The following is a 13339-nucleotide window of genomic DNA, read 5'->3' as shown; positions in this document are numbered from 1 at the left end:
TCCCAGCATTGTCTAAATGCTCCATGAACTCTGTCAGTTGTTGCTGTGACCATTTCCAGTGCCCAACCACTCTCTGGGTGAAGAAGCTTTTCCTAATGTCCGATCTCAACCTCCCCTGACAAAGCTCCTAGCCATTTTCTCAGGTCCTGTCACTGGTCCTCTGCTCATTACGAAATTGGATCCAGGCAATGATAGTGTGTGGTCAGTAACACATATTGACACTGGGACAAACCAGCAGCCACAGCAGAACCATGAACTTCTGGAGCTCTTAGATACATTACCATCAAGCCTGGATCCTAAGGCAGAAAAGAAACTCTTACAGCCTAGGTGCAATCACTCCTGAAAGGCTCTTCTGAATCCACATAACCATCCTTTTGCAAGCTGAACCAGGATGTCCTCCTGCATCTATCCTTTGATCATATACTTAGTTAGAAACACCAGCAGCATCTTTTCCAAGAATAAACTCTGAAAAGCAGAAAAACTGCATGAGTGAAGATTGAAGCAGCCCTCAGCAACTGAGGAAAAAGACTTTGAAGGACTTGGGAAGACTTCTTAAGAAAATATGAACTGGCAGCAAGAAAAGCCACAGATTTAGTATTTTGCCTGGGAAATCTTCCCGGTTTCCCATATGCACCCCTGACAAAATTTTTATGGCACCACAGATAATTCTTGCTTGCATTTCCACGAAATAAACAAGCAAATTTACACAATTTTACAGAGAACCAACAGGCCCTTTGTCCATGCATGTCCCCAGGAAACAACAGTTCAAAAATCTAGGCTATCCCAGTCATACAGCTCAAAGGAAGATATTAGGGATGTCCCAGCCAGCTGAACAGCAAATATTTATTGCATAAGAAAATTATGGTGATGTAAATATTGTTGGGTTGCCAAGGAAATTGTAAAAAACTTCACACCCTCCATAAATTTGTACACATCTTTAGACAAAGACGTCTCTATGGCTTTGGGACAGAATGTGAGAAACATGATGACCCTTAAAATATGCTTGAAAATGTACAGTGTGATATTGGAAAATCCAGACAATCCATTAACCTTTTATATGTGCATGTATGCATGTAGTCATATGTGGACAAAAGCAGCAAACTGAATAAAATACTCAACACCTTAGTTTAAATGGACTTTATAGGGACAGCCATGCTTTAAGGGTTTTTTTCCCATTTTTACTGAAGTATGTTTTAAATAAACTTTTCATAAAATTAAAAGAAAAATAATGTCATAAATACAGCTTATAGAAAAATAAAAGCATGAAGAAGATAGAAGTGATTCAAAACTCAACACAAAAACATGAAGATATATTTCACTTGCTCAGAAAAAAAAAACACCATAAGAAATGTCTCACTTCCAAAACAACTCTGTCCATTTCTGTTCACTTTTATTTTCTTCTACTCCCTCACCTCAAAACTGTGAATACTTTCTAGATGCACACACACACTCTTACTGTACTCCTGAGTTCTCCAAACCCCAGCAGAAGAATCTCCTACAAGCAATTTTTTCCCAATTTCTAGAGAAGCTTCCCACAGTCATTACCCTCTCATTAACAACTGATTATTTTTTCTCCCTCTCTTTTTAATTTGCACCATAGAATGCCATGCTTAACATTAAACATTTATTCCTTATTGCTCAAGTCAAATCTGTAAGTTTCTTTACCTACAGCATGGACAACAAGAATTGAGACACATGTTCTTCACTACAAGAGCAGAGTAGATTATGCACTTCATCTCTCAGCTTACACAGGCACAATATGAATAAACACACTACACACCATCTGATTAATGTAAACCCAAAGGCTGCCTCTACTATGGCTGCTTTGCAGCTCTTTGTGTAGTGTATGGGCAATGCTAGATGCTGCAGAATAACATTTCTCAGCTGCAATGTGGATGAACCTGGAGAACTGAAGCTATAGAAGTGAGGAAGTCACATTCAGCTTCCCATGCTAACATCATGAAAACTGAATTTTTAACTTTAAACTTGTCACAACTGCACCAAACTGTCCTATAAAAATGCACAAATGATCACAGTTTCCTGAACTCTACTCAATCCAATCATGTTTCTGCAGAAAGCTATGTTCATAAATTAATTGGCAATTAACTTTTTTCCCCATAAAATATCTTTATGCATCTCTTGGAATGCCTGAGCCTCACGTTATATGTACATCGTTCAGAGTAACACCGTGCTACAGACACAAGAATAATCAATGATCTGGATGTCTGTATTATCTTGCCATGTAACAAAAGAACAGTGTAAACATGCCTGGCAAACCAATATGATCACTTGTGTAGCAAATCTTTTTCGTAGTCTAGATTAATACTGAAGGATGCAGTTTAAAAAAAACAGCAGAAATAAATAGATTCGCCGTGTAACCTAACTTTTTCCAGCCCTTCTATGCTTACAGACAGCTGTAATTCCTTGGAAAATACATTGAAGAAAATCCATTTCCAATATGAAATCAAATTTCAACGATTTAAATTTTTCTAAAAAATAGAAAATTCCAGTATCTCTTGTTCTGTGTCCCTGCAAAGAAAAAAAATATCTTGCCTATGTGAAGTAAAGCAATTAACCTTTTTTTCTCCCCTCTCACCCCATTTTCTCATAGAGCTCCAAAGTAGACCTACTTTAGATGGGTGCCAAACATAAAGCACTTCCAGAAGTCAAGGCCAGTATGGTCTTAGAAGAAATTCTGTTTGCTCCAGAAATACCAGGTAAGGGTTCCCAAACAAGCTGCTGAAATTCTGGAAGACTCAGCATTGTTCTCAAAGTTTTCTGGCAAACCCATGCTGGGGAGAATTGTGATGTACCTTAAGAATAGTGAAGATTCTGAGGTATCATCCTAGCAATAAAGTCAGCTATTCTGTTTAGGTCAGTATGATCCCTGCCATGACTCACTAAACCCAGCTTTTCTCAAAATAAAAAGCCATGTGAAATCTTAAATATTTTACCATGCCTACATTTCAGGACTCAATCTCTAGAAGAAAATCACTGAAAAAAATTTCACAATTACTACAGAAATATTTAGAAGTGTAACTTCCAAACAATGTTCCTCATTCAAAACTACTAACAGCTTCTAGGATGTTTCCACCTGAGAAATTAAGCCAACTTGTCAACATCAAACTAAATAAGTAGCAGATTGTTCATTAAAAGCTATTAGGACAGATTTTTTTCCTTTTTCATTTCCATGCTGAATCTGAAGCATTCACAGCTGCCCTTCAAACATCCACATTGGAAATGTGGATGCCCACCCACTGTGGCTATGATGGGATTGGCTTGACCCAAGCACACACATGCTTCCTGAAGGAGTTCCAGAATGATTCTGTTTTGCAAAGAATCTCATGGAAAAAACTGCAGAAAACAGAGAGAGGCAAAAGCAGGAAGGCAGTGAAATTTCAAAGAAGCTGTGATGCCATGCTAGGTGTTTTCCTGTGAGATGTTAGCAGACAGTGACACGAGACAGCCACTGCCTGCCCCAGGGCCTGCACACCCTCATCCCACTGGAAAAGGGACTTAGAGCTGCAGAGAACCTTCTTACAAGGACAGGTACTGATAGGAAAAGGAGAAATGCCTTTACAGTGACAGAGGGTAGCTTTAGATAGGATATTGGGAAGGAGCTTTTGACTGTGAGGATACTGATGCACTGGCATAGGTTGCCTCAAGCAGCTGTGGTAGCCCCGCACCTCAAAGTGTTCAAGGACATCTTCAGAGCCAGGCTCTGAACAACCAGATCTAGCACAAGCCACCCCTCCACAAGCAAGGCAAGGGGGTCAGAGCTAGATGATCACCAAGGTCCCTTCCAGCCCAAACCGTTCTATGGCTAACCAATTCCACGTTGTCCCTCCCCCAGTGGGCCCTGTGATACAGAACCCCGCAGTGCTCAGAACATGGAACCCACCCCTCTGTGACATCAGCCCCAGGACCAAGGGCGCCACGGGCAGCGCAGCTGCTGCAGGCAGTGCGGCTGTGACTGTGCTGCTGCACGGAGCTCTCAGTGCTTGCAGCTGACTCGTGCCTCTGGCAGCCATGCATGGCCTCGGCCTCCTCATCCTGCTGACCGTGGCTGGAATGGTGCACGGGACATGGGACAATTGCGGGTAAGTGGCCCCAGGCCCAGGGAAGGAGCCATGGCAACACTTGCGGCCTGCCCTGGAGGGGATCCGCCTGTCCCCCATGGCCAGGCCACAGCTTCCCACCCACCATGGGAAGCCTCAGTTCCTTGCCAGCAGCCAGGTGCTGGCACGGACAGACACACACCCCATGGGCTTCCCTGGCCTGCTGTGTGTGCAAGCCCTTGTGGGGAGGGCAGAGGGCTGAGCTTCAGCCTGAGCCACAGCAGGCCATGAAGCAGCATGGAAATGATTTTCTGCTTGCAGAGGGACCTGTGGACTCCGAGCTCCGCAATCTGTATATAGCCCCATGACTTATTCCTACGGCAATGTGGCTTACGACTATGGCATGACACGTGTCGTGGGTGGTGGCGGTGCCCTGCCAGGGGCCTGGCCCTGGATCGTCAGCATCCAGCACCCATGGCTACCAGGCCCAGGGCATTGGTGTGGAGGTTCCCTCATCAGTCCAGATTGGGTCCTCACAGCAGCCCACTGCTTTGACGGTATGAGGTAAGGAGGAGCAGGGAATGGGGACATCTCCACAACACCAGCAGATGCCCTGTCAGCATCATCACCTGCTACACCCATGCCCTTTCCTCTCAGGCAGCCAGGCTGCCACAGTGCTCAGGAGAAGCCTGGGCTCATGCCAAAGCTTCCTAGCAGCCTCCAGCTTGACATTCCCCCAGCCTAAGATGTGTGAGGGCACTCACACCTGCCAGAGCACTGCTCCCTCTCTGCCTTTCCAAGCAGAGGTCTAGCAACTGCTGGGCTGCTGAGGCACATGGCTCTGCTCCCTCTCATCTCTCTCTCCATCTCCTTTCCAGTAATGCCAGCTTGGTCTACGTGGTGATTGGGGCCACCCAGTTCACTCAGCCGGGCCCTGGGGCTGCAGTGCGCAATGTCAAGCAGGTGGTGCTACACCAGTACTACAACCCTACTGACTACAGCTACGACATTGCCCTGATGCAATTGGACCATCCTGTCCAGTGCAGCTCCTACATCCAGCTGGCCTGTGTGGCTGAACCTACCCTAAGTGTCTACAAGCTGACAAACTGCTGGGTGGCTGGCTGGGGTTCCACTGCTGCAAGATGTGAGTACCAAGAACACCTGGGGCAGCTCAGCCCGCTGGGAGAAGGTTTGGGCTTCCCCACAGCAGAGACCAAAGCCAGGCTCCAGGATGTACACGTCTGCAGAGATGGGCCTAGCCTGCTCCCCAGAGGCAGGAAGCAGAGTCACAGCGCTCCAGTTCCGCTGCAGAGGCAAAGACAAACCCTAGGGAAAGGGATATCCCCCTGAGAGATGAGGAAACTGGCATGGAGCTGCTGGGGGCTTATTCCTTTCTCTGCTCACAGCTGAACTTCAACCTGATCACCTCCAGGAAGCCAAGGTCCAGCTCATCAATCTCCAGGTCTGCAACAGCACTGACTGGTACGCAGGGGCAATCTTCGCCCACAATGTGTGTGCTGGTTACCCACAGGGAGGCATCGACACCTGCCAGGTAGGAACATGTCACGAGCCACTCAGCCCCCAGCAGCACCAGCAGCCAGGGAAGCACCACCCCAACATAGCCCAGGGCCTGCTTTGCCCGGCCACTCAGTCACCCTCCCAGCCCCAGCTCCCCCTGACTGCTGTGGGGGCTTCCCACACACTCCCCATCCACATCTGCCTGCCCAGGCCTCCCCTTATGCCCAGAAAGCCCAGAAAGCCCAGCTAGTGCTCTTGGCAGTGAAGATGTCCAGGTGCCAAAGTTCCATCTTCTGCACATCCAGGACTCCTGTGCAGGGACAACAGACAGAGCTCTACCCTACAAGAACCCAACTCATTCACAGCCAAGCTTCTGGAGGCTCCAGCCTCTGAGCAGAGCTTTTCTCTGCCCAGAATACAGCTCTGGCAGGGGCTGTGAGAGAGAAGGAGACAGCCCCAGTGCTGGCAGGTGCCACCAACACCACCTTAATCCTCTCTGCTCTGCTGCAGGGTGACAGCGGTGGTCCTCTCATGTGCCAGGACAACAATGCTGACTTCTGGTGGCTGATCGGAGTGACCAGCTGGGGGAAAGGCTGTGCCAGAGCAATGCAGCCTGGAGTCTACAGCTCCACTCAGTACTTCTATGACTGGATCGATTACAATATGCGTATAAACGCAGTTAAAAGTGCTCCTTGAGCAGCAGAACCAGGCAGGACCCAGGGCAGACTGCAGAGCACCACAACCATTTCCTGCTGGGGCAATGCCTGCTGATCCAAAGGCAGCCTCAGGCTCAAAATCCTGCTCTGTCCTGACCACACTCATCTCCTCTGTGCACACACACACACTGGAGTTGATTTAGTTGTTGAAATAAAATTACCTTTGTTCACAGGGAACCATCTTTTCAGTGCAATTCCAGCTCCTGGGTAAGACAAGTGCCATGCTCAGCACCTGCAGAACGAGCCTGGGGGCACAAAGGGACACAGTGGCTCCAAAGAGCTCCAAAGGGCCTGGTCAGAGAGGAGAGTGCTCTGAGTCACCATGGGCTGGAGGAACCTGCTACCTCAAGCCTTGGAAGAGGATAGGAAAAAAGCAGATACCTCGGGGTTGGTGCTCCAATGCACATGGGCTGCTGATTTAGGGCCTGGTGAGAGCCTGGGCTAAGGGAACAGATCTGGGAAACTCCCAAGCATGACAAGGGAAACTCCTGGCTCCTGACTGGAGTGCCAGCGCCCTTAGGCAGAGCCACATTTCACAGGCAGCAAAGGGGGATGGATGTGCCAGGTGGTCACACTTCACAGATACTCAGAGGAAGAGCTGGGGTCATTCTGGGGAGAGGAACCTGGCAGGAACAATAGGAATGCACACCAGGAATGCCGTGGAAGGCCAAGGTGAGTGGGCCAACACCACCTGCAACACCAAGGCTGTTCACAGGCACGGCCCACCTGTGAGCCAGAGGGAAATGATGCCTGGGGTGGCTCCATATTTGGGAGGAGATGAGGGCAGAGAAAGGGAGAAGTTGTGGAAGATGAGAGGGCTGTATAAGCATGGCAAATGGAGAGAAGAAGCAATCAAAGAGCCAGCTGCAGAGACACAACCTGCAGCTTGCTGTGCTGGTTTGCCTGAGGGCTGTAGATAATCACTACAGAATGGGAAAGAATCTTCTTAACTCACTAATTAACAAATCGTCTACACACTGTACAAATTCTCCCTTTAATTTTATATCCTTTCAATCAAATCTCAATATTTAGAGTGGTGGGAGAGGGAAAGAAAAAAGTTAGAGGGATTCCATGAGAAAGCCTTGTTGAAGGCACTTACGGTCTCATCCAGGTGAAAGCAAGTGAACATTGACTTTCTCCATCTAATGGAAGGCTTCAGAATGCCTTGGATCATATGTCAATCCATCTGCTTCTAGATATTCTTCTTGGCTTCCCGGCCAATTGAATCCTATCTCCCAGCGAGTGCACTCCTCTATTTGTCTTAATCAAGATGGGCTGGGCTGAGAAGAACCATCCCACATCTGTATTGGTCCCTGCCACCCTGACTTAAGCTTCTTCAAATATTTCCTGAAGTAAATTTCAGGGGCTGCTTGGCCACTAAAGACAGCGAAAGAGTGTCACTCAGGGTTGGGGATGGCCATTACCCTGTCCAGTGAGCAGACCAGCTTAGAGTCACCCAACCATCCTGGAACAACCTTATTGTGGTGTCCTGGCAAAATTCTGCTGCCCAAACAATTTCTCCTAGTTCTGTGCAACCTCAGCCATGGACATCTCCTCACCTAAATAAACCGAGGATATTTCCCATCACATCAAACACCTCAAAGCACGTGAAACCCCTTTCTGAAGGAGTCCCTTGTGAAGGGACTTCCACCCCCTTCTGTGTGTGCCCAGGGACCCTAGCACCCATTGTGTGGCATGAGGAACACAAGGCTCTCCCTGTGCCTGTCTGCAAAGGACTTGAACAGAGACTCAGGGCCCCCCACCTCACATCTGACAGGGGCCTCCACAACTCCTCTGTGGCCACCTTACACTGCTCATGCTGTGCATGCCTTCTCCACCCTCTACCAGTGATTTCACCAAATCTGCATGAAATGCCACAACAATAGAGAGGCTCAAATGCACCCATATAATTTACACAGAGTCTACACACGAAATTGTAATCCTCCCATTTGGCTCCTTCTTGCTCTAAAGATCCCAGGTGAACTCACCAATACCTGCTCCGAAGGACGGAGGCTCCAGCAGCCCTTGGGTCCCATCTGGGCTGCCAAAGTGCTGAGGAAACTCCCCAGGGTGACCATTTTGGAAGCACAGGTGGCTCCAATGAGCCGATGGTAGCCCTGTTTGATTCCCTACCCGTGCCACTCTCACCCAGTCAGAGTAGGTTTGCATACCCATTCAGCCTCAGCATTCCCCCAGCAGATTCACAGATGTCACGTTCCATAAGGAGCCACCAGCTCCTGCTGCAGTGCTCAGTGTCCATTCAAATCCTGGCCAGTGCCACAGCTCCCTGTGCCCTCTGTTATGCAAAGCATGGGCAGTTCACAGCCTCTGGTCCCAGGCTCCTGCCAGCCAGAGCTCAATCTGCAGCTGGCACTGCAGCTGCACACCCAGCTGCCTGCCCCAAATGGATTCCTCAGCTGCTGTCTGCCCCAGGGACTGCACAGCCTCATCCTGCAGGAAGAGGGGCCTAAGAAAGCAGCAGAGAACCTTCTTACAAGGGCAGGTCCTAAAAGGACAAGGGGCAATGTCTTTACAGGGACAGAGGGTAGCTTTAGATGAGATATTGGGAAGGAATTCTTGACTGTGAAGCTGCTGAGATACTGGCATCCCAGTGCAGCTGTGGATGCCTGTTTTTAATGTAAGCAGGGTCAGCACAGAAGATACAGACATCAACTTCAGGAATAAATGTCATTTACTGTAATTCAAAATTATGCCTGAGGATGTTTATCTGGAACAGAGACTCGACAGATTTAAATGAATAAAGCTGGTATTTATTGAAAGGCCTTTAAGGGATACACCTTGGGCAGTACAAGAGCCTGGCCAGGGCTACACCCAGGTTGGATCTAAGATGGATCATGGCCACCAGTTTTTACACTTTTATAGTTTGGTCAATTTACATATCGGGGTTAACTGTCCAATTACAGCTTCAGGTCATGAAGTTGCGACCTCTTGGCTTGCCCCTTTCAATTTGCTGTTATTTCTGTTTTTTGGGTAGTGATTGTCCTTGATTCTCAAGCTGAGAAGGGATTGTTTTGTCTAACTACCCTGTAAAAAGAACTTATTCACCACTTAATATGAAGTTCAGAGTTACATAGCAAGGCAGCAGAGAATCAGAAAAATATAAAAGCTAAAATTTAAGGCAACAGGAACTGCAAAAAATTGCAAATGGATAAGTAAACAGGACATCAAATAATTAGAAAATATTTATAAAGTATAAGATAGGCAATGCATCTAATCATTATTATAAAAGACTACCTACAGTGATGAAGAAAGACAAATCACAAGTTATCCTAATCTTTGACCACCATTCAGGTAAGCCCACCAACTGGGGGAGCCATTGTCCCTGAGTTTGAGAACAGCTTCTGAGCTGAGCTCTGAAAACATGTTCAGTGCAAGCTACCCCACCATGCCCAAGGCAAGGGGGTCAGAACTAGATGATCACCAAGGTCCCTTCCAGCCCAAACCATTCAATAGCTCACTGATTCCACGTTGCCCCTCCCCCAGTGGGCCCTGTGATACAGAACCCCGCAGTGCTCAGAACATGGAACCCACCCCTCTGTGACATCAGCCCCAGGACCAAGGGCGCCACGGGCAGCACAGCTGCTGCAGGCAGTGCGGCTGTGACTGTGCTGCTGCACGGAGCTCTCAGTGCTTGCAGCTGACTCGTGCCTCTGGCAGCCATGAATTGGTTTGGCCTCCTCGTCCTGCTGACCGTGAGCGGGCTGGCGCAGAGCATCCAGTACACCTGCGGGTAAGTGGGCCCCAGGCCCAGGGAAGGAGCCATGGCAACACTTGCGGCCTGCCCTGGAGGGGATCCGCCTGTCCCCCATGGCCAGGCCACAGCTTCCCACCCACCATGGGAAGCCTCAGTTCCTTGCCAGCAGCCAGGTGCTGGCACAGACAGACACACACCCCATGGGCTTCCCTGGCCTGCTGTGTGTGCAAGCCCTTGTGGGGAGGGCAGAGGGCTGAGCTTCAGCCTGAGCCACAGCAGGCCATGAAGCAGCATGGAAATGATTTTGTGCTTGCAGAGGGAGCTGTGGGTTCCGAATTCCGCCACCTGTCAACAGCCCCATGACTTATTCCTACGGCAACGTGGCTTATGACTACGGCATGACACGCATTGTGGGTGGTGCCGGTGCCGCAGAAGCAGAATGGCCCTGGCTCGTCAGCATCCAGCACCCATGGGTACCAGGCCTGGGACATTGGTGTGGAGGTTCCCTCATCACTGCAGATTGGGTCCTCACAGCAGCCCACTGCTTCGACAAGTTTGAGTAAGGAGAAACAGGGAATGGGGACATCTCCACAACACCAGCAGGTGCCCTGCCAACAGCACTACCTGCTACTCTCATCCCCTTTCCTCTCAGGCAGCCAGGCTGCCACAGTGCTCAGGAGAAGCCTGGGCTCATGCCAAAGCTTCCTAGCAGCCTCCAGCTTGACATTCCCCCAGCCTAAGATGTGCAAGGGCACTCACACCTGCCAGAGCACTGCTCCCTCTCTTCCTTTCCACGCTGAGGTCTAGCAACTGCTGGGCTGCTATGACTCCCTCTCATCTCTCTCTCCATCTCCTTTCCAGTAATATCAGCCTGCTGTATGTGTTGATTGGGGCCACCCAGTTGTCTCAGCCGGGCCCTGGGGCACAAGTGCGCAATGTCAAGAAGGTGGTGATACACCGCAACTACAAGCGTAGAGACATGAGCAACGACATTGCCCTGATGCAATTGGACCGTCCTGTCCTGTGCAGCTCCTACACCCAGCTGGCCTGTCTGGCTGAACCCACCCTAAGTGTCTACGAGCTGAGAAACTGCTGGATTGCTGGCTGGGGTGCCACTACTGCAAGAAGTGAGTTCCAAGAGCGACTTCTGGGCCAGCTCAGCACACTGGAGATAGGTTCTGGCCTTCCCCACAGCAAAGGCCAAAGCCAGGCTGTAGAACATACATCCCTGCAGAGAAGGGCCGGCCCCTAGGGGAAGGGATTTGCCTGACAGAGAAGCAGAACCAGCATGGAGCTGCTGGGGGCTTATTCCTTTCTCTACTCACAGGTCTAGGTTCAGCTGATCACCTTCAGCAGGCCAAGGTCAAGCTCATCGATCTCCAGCTCTGCAACAGCACTGACTGGTATGCAGGGGAAATCCACACCCACAACTTGTGTGCTGGTTACCCACAGGGCACCATCGACTCCTGCAAGGTAGGAACATGTCACGAGCCACTCAGCCCCCAGCAGCACCAGCAGCCAGGGAAGCACCACCCCAACATAGCCCAGGGCCTGCTTTGCCCGGCCACTCAGTCACCCTCCCAGCCCCAGCTCCCCCTGACTGCTGTGGGGGCTTCCCACACACTCCCCATCCACATCTGCCTGCCCAGGCCTCCCCTTATGCCCAGAAAGCCCAGAAAGCCCAGCTAGTGCTCTTGGCAGTGAAGATGTCCAGGTGCCAAAGTTCCATCTTCTGCACATCCAGGACTCCTGTGCAGGGACAACAGACAGAGCTCTACCCTACAAGAACCCAACTCATTCACAGCCAAGCTTCTGGAGGCTCCAGCCTCTGAGCAGAGCTTTTCTCTGCCCAGAATACAGCTCTGGCAGGGGCTGTGAGAGAGAAGGAGACAGCCCCAGTGCTGGCAGGTGCCACCAACACCACCTTAATCCTCTCTGCTCTGCTGCAGGGTGACAGCGGTGGTCCTCTCATGTGCCAGGACAACAACGCTGCCTACTGGTGGGTCATTGGACTCACCAGCTGGGGGAAAGGCTGTGCCAGAGCAATGCGGCCTGGAGTCTACGTCTCCGTTCAGTACTTCTATGACTGGATCGATTACAATATGCGTATAAACGCAGTTAAAAGTGCTCCTTGAGCAGCAGAACCAGGCAGGACCCAGGGCAGACTGCAGAGCACCACAACCATTTCCTGCTGGGGCAATGCCTGCTGATCCAAAGGCAGCCTCAGGCTCAAAATCCTGCTCTGTCCTGACCACACTCATCTCCTCTGTGCACACACACACACTGGAGTTGATTTAGTTGTTGAAATAAAATTACCTTTGTTCACAGGGAACCATCTTTTCAGTGCAATTCCAGCTCCTGGGTAAGACAAGAAGTGCCATGCTCAGCACCTGCAGAACGAGCCTGGGGGCACAAAGGGACACAGTGGCTCCAAAGAGCTCCAAAGGGCCTGGTCAGAGAGGAGAGTGCTCTGAGTCACCATGGGCTGGAGGAACCTGCTACCTCAAGCCTTGGAAGAGGATAGGAAAAAAGCAGATACCTCGGGGTTGGTGCTCCAATGCACATGGGCTGCTGATTTAGGGCCTGGTGAGAGCCTGGGCTAAGGGAATAGATCTGGGAAACTCCCAAGCATGACAAGGGAAACTCCTGGCTCCTGACTGGAGTGCCAGTGCCCTTAGGCAGAGCCAGATTTCACAGGCAGCAAAGGGGGATGGATGTGCCAGGTGGTCACACTTCACAGATGCTCAGAGGAAGAGCTGGGGTCATTTTGGGGAGAGGAACCTGGCAGGAACAGTAGGAATGCACACCAGGAATGCCGTGGAAGGCCAAGGTGAGTGGGCCAACACCACCTGCAACACCAAGGCTGTTCACAGGCACGGCCCACCTGTGAGCCAGAGGGAAATGATGCCTGGGCTTGGCTCCATATTTGGGAGGAGATGAGGGCAGAGAAAGGGAGAAGCTGTGGAAGATGAGAGGGCTGTATAAGCATGGCCAAATGGAGAGAAGAAGCAATCAAAGAGCCAGCTGCAGAGACACAACCTGCAGCTTGCTGTGCTGGTTTGCCTGAGGGCTGTAGATAATCACTACAGAATGGGAAAGAATCTTCTTAACTCACTAATTAACAAATCATCTACAAACTGTACAAATTTGCACCAATTTTTTATATCCTTTTCAATCAAACTTTGATACTCTTGGATGGGGAGGGGGGAATGGTAGAGGCTTCTGGAATGCCATGGGGTAGACTTGTTGAAGGCAGTTTTCACCTGTCTCATCCAGGTGAAAGCAAGTGAACATTGACTTTCTCCATCTAATGGAAGGCTTCAGAATGCCTT

The 13339-nt window shown here is 49.9% G+C and overlaps 2 protein-coding genes across 2 annotated transcripts; both read left to right on the top strand.

Annotated features, from left to right (window-relative positions):
- The first annotated feature begins 4029 nt into the window (after positions 1-4029).
- Positions 4030-6272, top strand: LOC115901577 (acrosin-like). Its single transcript, XM_030944287.1, has 5 exons — positions 4030-4100; positions 4419-4622; positions 4937-5202; positions 5465-5610; positions 6087-6272. Exons 1-5 carry the CDS (start codon positions 4030-4032, stop codon positions 6270-6272), a joined length of 873 nt encoding a protein of 290 aa, XP_030800147.1.
- A 3700-nt stretch (positions 6273-9972) lies between these two features.
- LOC115901574 (acrosin-like) lies at positions 9973-12142 on the top strand. Its single transcript, XM_030944284.1, has 5 exons — positions 9973-10043; positions 10324-10566; positions 10869-11134; positions 11335-11480; positions 11957-12142. Exons 1-5 carry the CDS (start codon positions 9973-9975, stop codon positions 12140-12142), a joined length of 912 nt encoding a protein of 303 aa, XP_030800144.1.
- Positions 12143-13339: the final 1197 nt, after the last annotated feature.

Source organism: Camarhynchus parvulus, chromosome 3 (genome assembly GCF_901933205.1).
Source record: "Camarhynchus parvulus chromosome 3, STF_HiC, whole genome shotgun sequence".
Classification (NCBI taxonomy): Eukaryota; Metazoa; Chordata; class Aves; order Passeriformes; family Thraupidae; genus Camarhynchus; species Camarhynchus parvulus.
The sequence above is the reverse complement of the archived record's forward strand: the minus strand, read 5'-3'. Positions and strand labels throughout refer to the sequence as shown.

Bases quoted from the DNA above. Each gene is read 5' to 3' on its own strand.
- LOC115901574 (XM_030944284.1), top strand. From the start codon at position 9,973: ATGAATTGGTTTGGCCTCCTCGTCCTGCTGACCGTGAGCGGGCTGGCG. The intron at 10,044-10,323 runs GTAAGTGGGCCC...TTGTGCTTGCAG, and splicing joins AGCATCCAGTACACCTGCGG to AGGGAGCTGTGGGTTCCGAA. The intron at 10,567-10,868 runs GTAAGGAGAAAC...TCTCCTTTCCAG, and splicing joins CACTGCTTCGACAAGTTTGA to TAATATCAGCCTGCTGTATG.
- LOC115901577 (XM_030944287.1), top strand. From the start codon at position 4,030: ATGCATGGCCTCGGCCTCCTCATCCTGCTGACCGTGGCTGGAATGGTG. The intron at 4,101-4,418 runs GTAAGTGGCCCC...ATCTGTATATAG, and splicing joins GGGACATGGGACAATTGCGG to CCCCATGACTTATTCCTACG. The intron at 5,611-6,086 runs GTAGGAACATGT...GCTCTGCTGCAG, and splicing joins GAGGCATCGACACCTGCCAG to GGTGACAGCGGTGGTCCTCT.